The sequence below is a fragment of the Rhineura floridana genome, chromosome 4 (assembly GCF_030035675.1).
Source record: "Rhineura floridana isolate rRhiFlo1 chromosome 4, rRhiFlo1.hap2, whole genome shotgun sequence".
NCBI classification, from domain to species: Eukaryota; Metazoa; Chordata; class Lepidosauria; order Squamata; family Rhineuridae; genus Rhineura; species Rhineura floridana.
The window spans coordinates 7,359,233-7,376,044 of record NC_084483.1 but is presented as its reverse complement, the minus strand read 5'-3'; the positions used below and the strand labels follow the sequence as shown (position 1 = coordinate 7,376,044).

At 43.5% G+C, this 16,812-nt stretch overlaps 1 protein-coding gene across 1 annotated transcript; it reads left to right on the top strand.

The window, feature by feature from the left end:
* The first annotated feature begins 3,670 nt into the window (after nt 1–3,670).
* Nucleotides 3,671–16,812, top strand: GLYATL3 (glycine-N-acyltransferase like 3). Its single transcript, XM_061626040.1, has 5 exons — nt 3,671–3,748; nt 11,682–11,789; nt 12,234–12,360; nt 14,226–14,352; nt 16,386–16,812. The coding sequence occupies exons 1-5, from the start codon at nt 3,671–3,673 to the stop codon at nt 16,810–16,812; spliced, it is 867 nt and encodes a 288-aa protein (XP_061482024.1).

The window sequence follows — 16,812 nt, the reverse complement described above, 5'->3', positions numbered from 1 at the left end:
AGTCCAAGCTTTACACAAGCTTTACACAATCCAAACCATATCTACTGAGAAGTAAGTCCTGTTGAGTTCTATGGGGCTTAGTCCATTAGTAAGTGTGTTTAGAATTGCAGCCTTTAGGGGCATCCATCCTGAGTGCTCCCATCTAACATCTCCACAACTCTAGGCTCCTTTCTTCCTACAATGGCCTTCTGGTGACTGGCCTGGCCTGAGGGCACTTAAACCCTTTTTGCCAAAAGCAGGTTGGCTAGATTCAATATTCCCTACCCGGCCTCCATCTGTTAGCTAAGATTTCTATCTTAATTTCCAATCAGAGAAATGTTTTTGTTTGGATTGTATGCTCTAAGCAGCTGTGGTTGATGCTTAATGCATCATGCTTAATGACATCACTTGGGCCCACCCCTATGACATCACTAGGGCCCGCCCCCCCAAATCTCAGGGTTTGGGATGCTTCTGACCTGGCAACCCTAGTGCTCCTGCAGGTAAAAACTGTAAACAGGTTTGGTTTTTTATTCTCATTAACAAGCTGACAGAAGTGCAAGCAAAGTATGCTTGTTAGGATTTTTGGCTCTTTCAAATCATCCAGTTACAGCTAGGAGGAGTGAGTTGAAGGGTGCTAGCTCCAAAAGTGAATGGCATGAAGGGAGGGGCTTAAGCAGGCCCTTTCCCTCCAACCAACATTAAGGGGTAAAACTTTCCTTGGAGGCCAAGAGAGTGGTGGCTTTTCTGGTTGAACAGGAAAAGCCAACCTGCCCCTCTCCTTCCTACATACATACACCACTTTCAAGTAAGCCTTGACGCTGGTATCTTTACGCCATGCATGGAGATTGAACTACACAGCCCATCATCCCAAGCCATTATCATTTTCTACTAACAATAGTAGGAGCCTACAGTTCAAAGTGCCTCTGCTTTTGAAAGAAAAACTTTCATGCAGGGGAAGGACGGAGAGGCTAGTTGGGCTTTTTCATCCAGTGAGAAACCAGCAGAGCAGCTTCCTGCTGAGCTCCCCAAGGTAAGTGTTCAAAGTGTTGCACTTAGCAGTATGGGGCATACAGCCTGCTCAAGGTGGGAAGTTCGTCCTCAATTCTCTTTGTAGAAATCAAGCAGGGCTGATTGCCTATGCAAACACTCCTACTTAGATTCTCATTAAAATCCTAATGCATAGTAATAGATTTTCTTTCACATCTAGTGAGAGGAGTTGTTAGGCTTTTTAATCTGTATTTTAATAGGGGAATAGTCTTGTTTGCAGTCCAGCAAAATATATCTAGTTGTCGTTGCCTCTCTTTTCAAGTTAAATTGGATCTTACGGATAGTGGAACTGATACCTAAAAGGGAGGAAAACCCTGAAATTAAAGGATTATCTTTTTCATTTTCAGAGCTGGGGGTGGTTTTCTACTTTTCAATAAAGAATATCACATCTGGCCCATCTCAGGTTTCGAAACCGCAAGATTAAGGTGTAAATCTCCTTTCTCAGAATTCTGTGTTCTTATATTCAATTGTCAAATGCCATTCAATTCTGGAAAACATTAAAAGGGCATATTGTATGTCTGGCTCGAATACTTGTTTTACATCTCCTGAAACGATAAAAGAAAATAGCTTTTCACTACAACTGTGAAGATGTTGCTAGAACACTGGGCTGCCAGTGAGCTGCCTTAAGCAGTTTGTTTACATGCTGCTGGTCTCTGCTTTGTTTAATGAGGATAATCTAGGGTATGATCCACAGAGAACCAAAAGCATATGTACGGTTGCCAAGGATGGGATTTTGGCAACAAGGGTAAAGGAAATCTATACAGAAGACAATAAGCTAGAATATTTTTTTCCTAGCTAAGGTTTGTTCTCTTTCAAAAGAAGTGTTCATTTTTATACAAGCTTTAATCAGAATGTAAATCAGCCATATTTTCCTATATCTGATATTTAATTTGTTGATCTGAGATGTATTCTTATGCAGTAATATCTGTGATCAAGATTTTGGATAATAAGGTAGATACATACATAACATAGATTTGGGATTGCAGCTCTTTACAGAATGCATTTAAAATGAAATCATATACTACGGCTCCTGAAGGATTCCTTAAGATAGAATTAAAAGGCAAAATATGCATTGCCTACCTTTGGAAGCGCTATGTAATTGGCCTGTTGCTATACTTTAATTTTAGCCTATGGATTTTCACAAGGCAGAACTAAACAGCTTTGAACTTTGAAGTCGACTTGGCTTGCAAGTAATTTAATAGAAAAATTCCATGTAATTATTGTTCCAGGTGCATGACCATTAGGGCCTCTCCTTACAGATGCGGTTTCAAGAGACATAGAGCTTTTTCTCTCTCTCTTTCTGCCTCAAACATGCATGTGGATAACATTCCAATAAGTCTCTAGGTACAACAGATACAGTCTGGCCCAACGAGTGTGAGAAAAAGTTAGAGCTGCATTGTGAAGAGCCTAACTGAACAATCAGGAAAGAGGTCTTTCAAACATTAAGGAAATTGAGAGAACTTTCAAAGGCATGGAGGTCTTCTGCTTCCCATAATGTTTTTATATGTGCACAGTGTTGACAATTTCTTTGACTAGTTCTAAGTATGACTCAGCCATTGTGTTTAATAAATCCTTAGTAATAGTTCTAGTTTATTTAAAGTATGTAGAAATGTGATCTTTTCCAGGAATCAGTGCTGCAGTGTCAGATGTTTTGTGGGCAACAAAACAAGCTTGCAGATCTTTGAGTTTCTCTGACCTTTCCTACAGTGTGAGTCCCTCCTTCCAAAGGTGTGGCTATTTTCTCTTTATCTTCCACCTCATCCCCGAAGGTCTGTATGTAACCTATGCGACCCAGCTGCCTCTTAGTGTTCCAGCTAATTCCTGTATCTGAACTGCCAGTTGAAAGTCAGCTCAAGGTATGTGATCTAGATATAAGATTACATGCATATATTTTGGGATGCTTGTATATTATGTTCAGAGAGCTACCTACATTGGTGTTCGTGGCCCATTTCCACACAAAATGACCACTAGGGCCTCTCCTTACAGATGCGTTTGCAAGAGACGCATTAATTCAGATGTCGTGTCTTGAACCTTTTGGACCCAATTTAAACTATTGTTTTAATCTATAAGTGTTCAGAGACTTGGGCCACACATGAGACTGGCTTCCTCTCTTACTCCGTTGCTGCAAGAGTTGAATTCAGAATTCAGACAATATAATATCTGCATTGTTAAATTTGGGAGTGCTGCCTCTCATGTATGTTTGCCCGTCCTCTCAGATACAACGTGAAGCTGTGCTCTGTATGCTATCTTTTGTTAGATTTGAAACTGAAAGCATACAACCATGCTTTCAAATTTTTTAATTAATTTTATTTAGAAAATTTATGTCCCTTCAGTGCTGTCACTCTCAGGATTGCTTACAGAAATATAAAACAAAACTAAAAACATCAAGTTGTGGTGCTTACTGTGAAATTTTCTTCTCCAAGAAGTATGCTATGAGTTTTTAGTCCAGGATAAAGTCCAGTTGATTATAGGGGGGAAATGCCAAGCCGTGATATAATGGGCAAGTGTAATGCATAAGCACTGAAGGTGGGTGATCCCTAGGATTCTGTTTCATTTTTCCAGTGCACGGAATTATCGTGGTTTTGCTTCCTGTGTTTGTGCCCCTTAACAGGCCACCTTTGTTTGCACCTACGTAGGTTGCAAGATGCTGGTGCTGACTTGTTCTACAAAACTGCAAACACTGGAACATATGCTACAGAAGAATTTTCCTGAGTCACTCAAGGTAACGCAGATGTGTCAGTGCAAGCGTAGTTGACTACCGAACAAGAGCAAAGTGGTACAGTGTGGGGAGGCATGTCTGGGCTCTTTGTGGCCTTGAAAGTTTATCAGTGGCTGTCAGTGTGCATCTTCTAGAGCAGCCTTTCCCAACCAGTGTGCCTCCAGATGTTGTTGGACCACAATTCCTATCTTTCCTGACCATTGGCAATGCTGGCTGAGGCTGATGGGAGTTGTGGTCCAACAACATCTGGAGGCACACTGGTTGGGAAAGGCTGTTCTAGAGAGATGACAGAGTACTAATTTTTACTATTAGACTTGGATTTGCTGGATGTTCTCTGGATTAATGCAGCCGGGCTGCCTAACATACTGCCTTTGAAAGAAATGGGCACATTGTGGAAAGCCATATGCAGGCCTGAACATTTTTCTTTAATAATAACTTATCCAATATTTCTGTTAGCATCCTGAAAGCATAAAGCAATTACAACTAATCTATACAAAATTGTTGTAATGAATGTTAGAATTTCATTGCAATTTTCATGATAATCTGATGGAAAATAGTGGGCTGGTTTTGGGCCTACCTTCAGTGATAGCTGAATAGCTATCATCCTATAAACACAATTTACCATATTATATATACGAGATACATGCGTAGAGGTAGATGGTCAGAGAAGTGGTCATGCTTGACTAGGTATGTGTCATCTTTAAATGAGCAGTGGAGATTCCAAACATCTGGCCTCTCTCCAGACGAAGTACCCATATTCAGTTAAGGTCTTTACTTCAGCCAACAAAGGAAGTGAGGTAAAACTTAAAAGATGCTTACCCCTGTCTTATTGAAGCATTCGGGAAAGCTATGTTTCCTGAATCTTTCCTTCTTGAGAGAGTGCACGCTAAAACTTCTTATGTAGGAGACAAGAAACTACCATTGCCTTTGATGCAGAATTGTGCCTGATGTATTTCAAGGAGAGCATAATGAACTTTTCTGGAAAGCTTCAACATACGTAGGTTTTTAAAACATATTTCGAGGTTCATCTCACTTTGTTGATTTTGGAAACTTACGTTGCCCTCCTCTTCCCGCTTCTGGCTGATTGCTGCACCCAAGCAGTCCAATGTTGGCAAATGATGTGCTTCTTCAGTACTTAAATTGGGAAGGGGCAGATGGTTTATAACCTTTTCCCCGATAAGGATCTGGCCTGTGGAGTCAAAAAGATTCCCCACCCCTGCCGTTTTCTGAAAACACATTTGGGAAAGAACCCTTTAAGCAGTATCTTACTTGTGTGATTAGGTATGTGTTGTAGTATACTTGTAGGAAGATGAAAGCCACCTTTTGTCACTAGGAGCTGAAGTTTGGCATATGCCGGGCAAGGCCTATTTGGACTGCACAAAAACATTCAAAATAGCTGATCAATTTTCATGAAGTATTTCTAGGGAATGGTGAGTGGGAGGCCTCTAAGGACATATATTAGCATAGGCTCATTATTAGTCCTGCCCAGTACTCTGCCTTGATTTTGCCAAGTGTCTCATCCATATTGAGTTTTAGATAGTGGAAATGCCGTAGATGTCATCTATCTAGATTTCAGCAAGGCATTTGACAAAGTCCCCCACGACCTTTTGATTAGCAAACTAGTCAAATGCGGACAACATGGAAATACTGTCAGGTGGATTCACAACTGGTTGGAAAACCGTACTCAAAGAGTGGTCGTCAGTGGCTCTGCTTCGGACTGGAAGGAGGTCTCGAGTGGAGTGCCACAGGGCTCTGTCCTGGGGCCGATACTCTTCAACATTTTTATCAATGACTTAGATGATGGGGTGGAGGGAAGCCTTATGAAGTTTGCGGATGATACGAAACTGGGAGGGATAGCTAACACAATGGAAGACAGGAATAAAATCCAAAGGGACCTGGATAGACTAGAAAATTGGGCTGAACTTAATAAAATGATATTCAATAAAGACAAATGCAGGATTCTGCATTTAGGCCACAAAAACAAAATGCACGGGTACAGGATGGGAAATACCCGGCTTAGCAGTAGTGCGTGTGAGAAGGACCTTGGAATTGTAGTGGATCGCAAGTTGAACATGACCCAGCAGTGTGATGCTGCGGCAAAAAAGGCAAACACGGTTTTGGGCTGCATAAACAGAGCTATAGTTTCCAGGTCGAGGGAAGTAATAGTCCCACTATATTCTGCATTGGTCAGGCCTCATCTGGAATACTGCGTTCAGTTCTGGGCGCCTCATATTAAGAAAGATATAGACAAGTTAGAGCGGGTTCAGAAGAGGGCAACAAGGATGATAGCCGGTATGGTGAACAAGTCTTATGAGGAAAGGTTGAAGGAACTTGGCATGTTCAGTCTGGTGAAGAGAAGGCTGAGGCGTGACATGATTGCACTCTTTAAGTACCTGAAGGGCTGTCACATAGAGGAGGGTACAGATTTGTTCTCTGCTGCCCCAGAGGGTAGGACTAGGTCTAATGGTTTTAAGTTGCAGGAGCATAGATTCAGATTGGACATTAGAAGGAATTTCTTGACAGTAAGGGCAGTTCGGCAATGGAACCGACTGCCTAGGGAGGTGGTGGGATCCCCTTTGCTGGATGTCTTCAAGCAGAGGCTGGACAGCTATCTGCAGGAGATGCTCTAGCTGTGGATTTCCTGTTGTGAGCAGGGGGTTGGACTCGATGGCCTACAAGGCCTCTTCCAACTCTATGATTCTATGATTCTATGCTTCATTAATTTGCTTGGGAATGCGGAGATCTAAGTATGTCAAGTCATCTTTTTTTTACAGTTTAGGGTCCAGTCTATGCACCAGCTGCCCACTTGTTCCTGCCTTATGAGCATTGCCTCTGGCTTGTGCCAGTTAATTTTGTATCTGGACAAGTGGCTCAAGTTGTCTATAATTATCAATTTGGGGCGGGAGTTCTTGGTTTAAAAAAGCAGGGTGTCATCTGCAAAAAGAGCAATCTTGTATTCCTGTTTGGCCACTGTGATCCCTTTAATTTTGGTGGATTGTTTAATTAAGCATGCTAGGGGTTCTTGGGCTATGTTAAAGAGCATTGGGGAAAGAGGACATCCCTGCCTCACTCCTTGCTTCAGTTATATTGGTTCTAAGTATATACCATTACTTAAGACTTGGGCTATGGGTTTCTTGTAAATTGATTGGGTCCTTAACGTGGTGAGGGTGTTTGAGAGTGTCAAAGAAGCTGACAGCAATGCAGTCAGGAGTCTAGACCTGTGAGCAAGACTCCTCTGTAGACACGTGTTTCACATTCACATATTCTACAAGTCTTGTGAATTAGGATCTTTAGACATTGGCAATAGTGCCTTGGCAGATTTGCCCAGTAACTTACACTCATACAGATCTTAAACATGGAGATATCTATTTATATACATACAGAATCAAAATATACACATTTAACACTTCAATAGGGAATAGCTCAGTACCAGTACATATCTATTGACATCAGTGGAGATTAGCTCAGTAACAATATGTGTGAGGAAATTAGCTACATAAACCTAATCATAACTAAACATTTTAGACACATAGAACAGCAGGATATCTGAAGAATGTCTCTAGGTTTTTCTCCCAGGCCATTTTTTTTTTTTGCTTGCTGGAAGTTCTTGTGCTTATCCATGACTGCCTTGGGGGAAGTCTTGGCAGAGAAAGATGGGGCGTTGGTCAGGGCCACAATGTAGCTGGCCCTTGTTGCATGCTTTTTAAAGCGGGATTGGTGGCATAGCATGGAAATGTAATTATTATGGCTCAGTTGTGCTTATGAGGTGGGGGTGAACTAAGTGTTCTGTATCTTCGCTCAGTCTCAACTTGGTAGTCCCCAGGTAAGTAGTCTTTCTTAGGTGGTGGTGAATATACACCTAAACAGAATGAAAGGAGTCAGAGAAAGTGTGTGTGTGTGCGTGCGTGCGTGTGAGCGAGAGAGAGAGAGAGAGAGAGGTGGATTTGTAAACTTGTTGTTGTTATGTGCCTTCAAGTCGATTACGACTTGTGGCGACCCTATGAATCGGTGACCTCCAAGAGCATCTGTCATGAACCACCCTGCTCAGATCTTGTAAGTTCAGGTCTGTGGCTTCCTTGATGGAATCAATCCATCTCTTGTTTGGCCTTCCTCTTTTTCTACTCCCTTCTGTTTTTCCCAGCAATATTGTCTTTTCTAGTGAATAATGTCTTCTCATGATGTGTCCAAAGTATGATAATCTCAGTTTCATCATTTTAGCTTCTAGTGACAGTTCTGGTTTAATTTGTTCTAACACCCAATTATTGGTCTTTTTCGCAGTCCATGGTATGCACAAAGCTCTCCTCCCACACCACATTTCAAAATGAGTTGATTTTTCTCTTATCCACTTTTTTCACATGGATGGGCAAGTCAGGCAAGCTGCAGAGGGTGCAGAAGCCTCCCAGTTCCACTGGCCCCCTCCACCTGCCAGCCCTGGGGTCCCTGCCTCCAGGATACAGATCCCCAGGCCAGCTAGCCCTGCTATTTCCTCCTCCCTGGCCACCTTGGGGATCTGCTGCTGCCACTACTGCCACTACACAAACAATTAAGATGAAGAGCATGGGAATGAGAGAGGTGGTCAGAAGTGGTGGCCATCTGGCCTGGTATTGCACCCCTGCAGCCACTGCCAATTCCCAAGCCGGCATGCTGCAGCTTCTAACCTCTTTCTTACTCTCCTCCTGGACCAACTCTTCATTCTAATTGACTGCAGCGGAACATGAGGTGGAAAGGAGAAAGTCTAAGCATTTTGCAATCTTTCCCCCATTTCTTCTTGGGGAGGGGGCAATGAGAAGGGGGAGAGGAAGCTCTTTGCCCTTCTCCTTTGCACCTCCAACTAGAGGGGCAATGGAAAAGTGGGAGGAAGATTGCAAAAGGCTTTGCAAATCTTCCTGCCCTTCTTTGCACCTCCAACATGGGGGGAAGGAGAAGTGGGGAGAGGATCACATGTTGACCCATAGGCATGACTATCACTTGTGTTTCTATCAAGCCTGAAGCAAGGCAGAGCAAAGCAGGGGTTAAGCTGCCTGCAGAGCCTTGCAGAGCCTTGGCAGGGCTCAAGGCCAGCACCTGCTGGTGCCAAGGCAACCAAGGGAGATAAAGGCTTGGCAGTTCTGCCAGCGAAGTGTGGGGGAAGTTCCAGTGGGGAAGCAGCTTTGTGGAGAAAAACGTTCTTGTTAGGAGGTGTCTTGTTCGTGCAGGAAAGTGAAACTGCTTGTATGCTCGTATGCCTTAATGTCCAAAGTAAAGGACTCTTAAACCTAGTGAATCTGACTGTGCTTGGATTATTGGCCGTCTTGCTCTCACCTGTAACGCACCGGTCACGCAATTTCCACACACGCCAACAGGGTTATGGGCCCAGATCCGGTGCACATTACAGCGCAGTGAGAGTCAAGACAAGAGCTCAGGAAGGCAATTTGTTCGTGCCTTGAAGAGGTGAGCGGAGATGGCAGTTAATATGTCTGCAGGCATGCCGATGGAACGTCTTACAGAAACTAATTACGCTAGCTGGAAGCTACGGATGAGAGCTTTTCTGATCAAAGAAGACCTGTTTGAAGTAATCGACACCATCCCACCGGCGGTTCCTCAGGCGGCCTGGACGCGCAAAGACGAGAAGGCGCAGGCGTTTATTACTTTAGCACTCTCTGATTCTCAACTTCTGTACATGAGAGATGAACCCTCAGCCAGAAGGATGTGGGCGTGTTGCAAGCCCAACATGTGCAGCAGACAGCGGGGTCCAAACTGTGTTTGGCAAGAAGGCTGTACCAAATGCGTTTAACCGAGGACAGCAGCATGAGTGAGCATCTCACTGAATTCAGATGTTTATTTGCTGAATTGGAAGATAGAGGCATTGAACATAGCATTCTTCAGAAAGTCTACATTGTTTTGGCTTCACTGGATGAGTCTTGGAACAATCTTGTGATGTCCATGGAGGCAATGCCTGACGGAGGCTTAAATTTGGACTTTGTTGAAGAAAAACTGAACCAAGAGTGGCAGAGACGACAAGAAAAGAAAAGAGCTGAGTCAAAGGAAGCTGTCAGAAGCAAGCAGTCAAACTACCAGGAGCAGAAGAGGCTGAAGTCGTGTTATTTCTGTGGAGCACGTGGGAGGCTGGAAGCAAGCAAGTGTGAACTGTATCAGCGCAGTAAAGCCTCGAACTATTGATACGCAATGGGTGTGTGACAGTGGAGCATCCCATTGTCTCGTAAAAGATCCCAGTTTATTTCACACATCAAAAGCAGTGACAGACTCTGTTTTGTTAGCGGATGGATCCCGGAGAAACGTGCTAGCAAGAGGTACAGTGAAAATTCATGAGCTGGGGATTCTCACTGATGTTCTGTATGTCCCTGAATTAGCGAGTAATATTCTTTCTGTTAAGAAGCTTGTGGATATTGGCTGTACTGTATATTTTGACAAAAAGAAATGTATCATTCAGAAAGGAGGCGAGGTCACCTGCAGGGGGTTTATGACGCAGGGGCTGTTTCAAATGACCATGGGTGTGTTGTGTGTGAAAAGCACTAATGACATGAGGTTAATGGGGCATAACGAGAAAGACGGACAGAGCTGTAAGCAAGCTGATGTCAATGACCCACTGTCGGTATTTACAGCCCGGATAGAGGTGCCTCACATGGCACATGAGGAGCCATCCTCAATCAGTGAAATCAGGCTAATGCCTGAGGCAGAGCGGCACAAATGGCAGCAGGCCATGCAAGAGGAGCTGCAGGCTATGGTGAATAATGGCACATGGACCCTGAGTAAACTCCCTATAGGGAAAAAGGCTATAGGGTGCAGGTGGGTTTTCAAGAAGAAACGGTCCAGGACGGGGGAGGTACAGAGATATAGAGCTAGACTGGTAGCTAAAGGCTTCACTCAACAGCAAGGCACAGACTACGACGCGGTGTTTGCACCTGTGGTCCGATATGAGTCTGTAAGAGTGTTGTTGAAGCTGGCAGCAATGCAGGGTTTGCATATAAATCACTACGATATCAGCACAGCCTTCCTCCATGGTGACCTAAAGGAAGAGATTTATATGGAGCAACCCCCTGGGTTGTTATCCGAACAGGGGTTGGTCTGCAAGCTGAATAAATCACTGTATGGCTTGCGACAGAGCACCCGGTGCTGGAACATGAAGCTCGATATGTGTGTACGTGCATATGTGCCTCACATGAGGAGCAGTGCAAAACTGCAGTTATGGGGTTAATCCAGCCAGGGAAAGAACCAAGGACGTTGGCTGGCAGCTGTGCCCAGCAAGGCCAGTCTTATCTACTTAAGGCTGGAGAGAAACCGAAAGCTCTGTGGGGGAAGTTCCAGTGGGGAAGCAGCTTTGTGGAGGAAAACGTTCTTGTTAGGAGGTGTCTTGTTCATGCAGGAAAGTGAAACTGCTTTTGTATGCTTGTATGCCTTAATGTCCAAAGTAAAGGACTCTTAAACCTAGTGAATCTGACTGTGCTTGGATTATTGGCCGACTTGCTCTCACCTGTAACGCACCGGTCATGCAATTTCCACACACGCCAACATCACAAAGGGCTTTGCAATGCATTTCTGACATCAGGGTGCAAAGGAAAAACGGGAAGGAGTGCAAAATGTTGAAAGTATCTGTGGGGTGAGCTTTGTCAACCTCCTTGAGCAAGTGTAAATCTGAGGTTGAGATTTTGATAGGTGAGCAGGGCAACCCACCTAGCAATCATGTGATGTCACAATGATGTCATGTGGTTGACATGTGGCTTCCTCACCCACCTGTGAAAGTTGGCCTTTGAGGTGGGAAGCAAAATGTTTCCTCACCCTGGTCTAAGGGGTTACTATGTGGAGAGTTGGTGGGGTTTGATGAGGGGGGAAATAGGTAAAGTCAGCGAGCAGGGTGCAGTCCCTAGTGTGTGTGTGTATATATATATATATTTAAAAGCACCTTTCCCAACCTTTCTAAACCTCTTTCTGTTTGAAGGTTTATGGAGCAGTGTTAAATATAAACAGAGGAAACCCCTTCAGGAAGGAAGTGGTGGTGGATTCATGGCCAGAATTTAAAGTTGTTCTAACCCGCCGGCAGAGAAAGGTACAGTAAAGGATGTAGACTAGCTCTTTAAAAAAACAGATAGAAATCTTGGATGCATGAATAAGATTACAGTATAGATTACTTCTGATTATGTACCCGTTGGACAAAATTGTATACATATAATTGGTTCTTGTGTTCTACTTCTTTTGTTTTGAGGTGTGTGTTTACTCTTTTTGTATATGCATAAAACCCAATAAAAATATTTAAAATGGGGGTGGGTAGGCAGTTTGATGCAAAGCTCCTGATTTTTTATATCAAACAGTGGTACTGAATTAGAATTCTGAGTTGTTCTCTGAGTATTTCAACTGAAATTGCCTGCAGTTCCCTTCACTAACCTGCAGTTTGCTCTGGCCTCCTGATTTGAGCCCTGTGGCAACAAAAAGAATGGTGCATCTGCTTGTGTAACGTTATGAACTAAGTTGTGCTGTTTTTGTTCTTCCATAGGCTGAAAGTGATTCTCTGGACTATTTTACCAATGCCTATGCTGTCTTCTACAAGGACCTGCAAGAGTACCAGGCATTGCTGGAGAATCCAGAAACCATAAACTGGGAGCAAGTCTTCCAGATACAGGGTAAAAGCCTATTTGTTGGCAAGTGGAAATGAGAATGTGCTAGTACTGTCCGTGAACTCTGAAGAAAGTTTTCCAAGCAATAACATGAGCATGTGAAAAGAATAGCACAGACTTGAGAATTTCAGCAATGTTTACATGCCAGGCATATATTAGATTTTTGCTGGGGTATGGTGTACCTATTGGTCTTCCTTTGCAGTATCCAAGGAAAATCCAGTTCAAAGGCTGTGATCTAAAGTTGCACTGTTTCTGATGACTTTGGATGAAAGTGATAATAGAATGAATGGTGCAAGTGTTGTTGTTGTTATGTGCCTCCAACTCGACTACAACCTATGGCGACCCTATGAACCAGCAACCTCCAAGAGCATCTGTCATGAACCACCCTGTTCAGAACTTGTAAGTTCAGGTCTGTGGCTACCTTTATGGAATCAATCCATCTCTTGTTTGGCCTTCCTCTTTTTCAACTCCCTTCTGTTTTTCCCAGCATTATTATCTTTTCTAATGAATCACGTCTTCTCATTATGTGTCCAAAGTATGATAACCTCAGTTTCATCATTTTAGCTTCTAGTGATAGTTCTGGTTTAATTTGTTCTAACACACAATTATATGCCTTTTTTGCAGTCCATGGTATCTGCAAAGCTCTTCTCCAACACCACATTTCAAATGAGTTGATTTTTCTCTTGGTGCAAGTATAGCCGATGTTAAATAGGGCTTTGTTAGCTGATCAGCATTTTTTACCTGCATATTTGGGTGTGTATTCTCTCACTATCTTCTAAATAGCCATTTACTATGGTAGGAAATGTCTCCAGCAGGCAGGGAAAATATACAAAATTATGCTTAGGCTATAAATGACTGACACAGGCATCTGTGGTCAGGTAAGTTTACAAAAATTACTGTGGGCTACTTACATTTGTGGACATATTTGTAAGGTTGGTCTTGCACTAGGAGTTTTGACAGTATGATGATGCAACGCAAGGCCATTTATTCTCGCCCATTATTTAACATCGTTGACCATTCCCAAATTCAGAATAGCTTTTACACTGGCCAGGCTTAATACTCTTCCTTCGGCTCTCTTAGAGGGCAGATTTTTTAAAAAAAATCCCTATGATAAGAGGTTATGCCCATGTGATGAGGCGGGCAATAGAATCGGTGGGTCATGCACTACTATATTGCTCATTCTATCGGGAGCTTCGAACTGTGTTAATTGTTCCAATCTTAAAAAACATTCCAGGCAGAAACGAATCTTTTTATGTCGATTATCTCCTATCTGACCAAACCCCACAGATATCAGCAAAGGTTGCCAGTTTCTGTGCAGCTGCTATGCGTTGCAGAAGAACTTTGTTAAACCGATAGCTAATTTGATGACGAGGATCCGATTTTAATGAGATCTTATGCTAAGTGTGCTGTGTGGTACTGAATTATCTCTGTTTTTATCTTGTACACTTTTTATGCTGGTCTACAATTGTGATAATGAATGAATTGAAAAAATTGAATTGAGTATGATGATGTCAGCTAATGAAAACATTTATAAATGTTTTTTGTCCAACCACTTTCTTTGATTCTTTCCACCATTTGTTTAAATGCTCCAAAATATCTACAGAGCGGTTTAATATTTAATTTGAAAAATTCAATGAGGGATACAATTGTTGTTGTTACTAGAGCTGCCACCAACATAGCACCTATATAAAATATCAAAATGAATTTCAGATGGTGGTTTTTGAGTGTGAAAAAATGAGAATTTCTAAAGGAGCCAAAACTGTGTTAAGGAACATTTATCAGCACCTCTAGCTGGTTTGACTGAACTTGAATATTCCCTTTCCTTTCATCTTGCATTTTAAAGGGTTAATTTTTCATTTCTGTGTACACAGGACTGCAGGATGGATTATACAAAGTTTCCAAAGCTGTAGCAGGTTCCAAGCTTGTGGATGTAAAGCAGTCCTCTTTCCAAATGGTTATCTATCCAGACCCCAGTACACTTCCTGAGGTTAAACTGCCGTATGTCTAACGATATCATTCCTATTTCCCATAGCAATGCTGCTTTTGAAATAAATGACAGTAATAAGGAATCAATTTACTAAGGTGGGTAAAGAGCTGCTGTTTACTCAAGGAGCTCTCCCCATCCCACCCCTAGTCTGCTGATTTCTGCCCTTTCTGTATTAGGGTTCTACATTGAAATGGGCAGATTTCAGGCTGGTGGGATCTCTTGTTTTGTTTTGTTTTACTAGAGCCCGAGCAGAGCTTGGAAAAGTTACTTTTTTGAACTACAACTCCCATCAGCCCAATCCAGTGGCCATGCTGGCTGGGGAGGGTGGGAGTTGTAGTTCAAAAAAGTAACTTTTCCAAGCTCTGAGCCCGAGATCCATTTGCTGATGTCACATGTAAGATAGTATCTGGAGGGAGGGGGACAACATAGAATCAAGGAACAGGGTGTGTCCGAGTATGAGCTCAATCCAGGATTTTGTTTTTAGTCCTAGAACTGAGTTTACAGTTCTGTCATTCAAAAGTCCATTCCTGGTTCTCTTACCCCCACCCCCAATCACCGAGTTTTCGTTAAGTAAGCCTGTTTGTCGTGTTTTAATTCTTTCCAGGAGCCAATCCTGTTTATAAAATTGTTACATGGCACATGTGAAAGCTAGGAAGGTTGTATGGATGCATTGCTTCAAACTCGGTATGTCTCGAATTAAGAATGAGCTGAATCAGCAGGATCCTTAGTGTTTGCTGTTGTGAAGGATGGTTAGTAAATGGTGTCCCATGTAAGCATCTGTTTCTTAAAAACTTGCATAATATAAGTCAGGAGTGGGGAATCTTTTTGGCTCCATGGGTCGGAACCTTATCAGGATCAGCCTTGTGGGCCAAATTTGACAGGTGCCCATCTGTCAATCACATGATGCCATTATGGTGTCGCAGGTTTGAAGGTGGTTTGTCCTGCCCACCTGTCAAAATCCCTTTCATGGGGTTCAAAGGGCACTTGGAAACCACACAGCAAGGGGCATTGTCAGCCCCATGTTCGGCACAGTAGGAAGCTCAGCATGGGGCTGGCAGTGTACTTGTTTCTCCCCTCCTGCCACTTGACAGGGACGGGAGCAACAAGGCCGCAGTGTGCAAGCTATAGCGGCAGGTGGGATTTTTCCTCTTTGCTGCTGTTGCTTGCAAAAGATAGCCTGGTCTTGCACACCTGGACCAAGTCGGCTCACTCTCACTTTGCATCAGCTGATGCATGGGGGAGGGCAATCCTGCTCAACGTTGGGTTTGGGTGTGCAAGAAAGTTTCCTGCAGGGAGCTATCAGCTATCTCTTTCTATCAGCCAATGTGTGAGGAGAACAACCCTGCTTAGTGCTGGGTTCTTGCTTTGTCAGCACAAAGGCTCCCAACAACTAGCTGGTTGTCAGGTGTCGGCTGGGTGGGCCTGGCTTGCCCAAAATGGTGAAGCCTGGCAGGCCAAGATTAGCCGGAGGTTCTCCACCTCCGGTATAAGTAAACGGCACTCTGATAGCCTTTAGAGATCTGCAGCTGGATTTACTGATGTATCCCAGTGTTTAAAAGCATGGACTGTGAGCTAGAAAGTCCCTGTTTCATATTTCTACTCAATCAGGGACTCGTCGTGTCTGACTACTATCTCTCAGGCTCAATCCCTCTGTAATATGGGATAATATTGGTCTACTTCACAGGGTTCTTGATGTACATTGTCTCAGTATTTCTTGCAAGCAGTTGAGAGAAAGGGGCCATATACATTCTTAAATAGAAGGGGAGGGGGCAGAGAGATCCGTATGCATGCGTGCTTGAGTTAGCCGTTTGTGAGGCAAGAATATAGGAATGGGGTAGCAGGCAAAGCGCTCCAAAGGGTTGTAGGAGCTGAGCATGTATTACCCCAAAAGGGTAGAGGTGGAGAGGGACAGCACAGTACGTCTAGTAGGCTTTATTGTATACTTGGCCCACCTTCCCTTACCATTTTTACTCCTAGGTGCCAGTATTCCTACCCCACTTTTGTGTTTTTGCAGCACGTTTTAAATGGAGAAATCTCTTTCTAGGCTAGTTCCTGCACCCAGTCTTGCTTCCCTTGACGTGTCCCATGCCAGCCTGCTGAACGAGACATGGTCCCGAGGAGGGAGCAAACAATGCCAGAAGTACCTTGCCGACCTCATTTGTTGCTTCCCGAACGCCTGCATCCTGGATCGCCGTGGATGCCCCATTTCTTGGGGCTTGACAGATCAGTTTGCTACTATGATCCATGGTTATACCTTGCCTGAGCACCGCAGGAAAGGGTACAACCGCCTCATAGCAACAGTCCTAGCTAAGAAGTTACATAGCTGGGGCTTCCCAGCTCAGGGGAATGTTCTGGAGGATAACATACCATCCGTAACTCTGTTGAAAAGCATGAATGCCCAGTTCTTGCCTTGTAAGTTCACCCGACTTATCCACACACCCTTCTGTTTTTTAACCACATCTCTGCTGTAG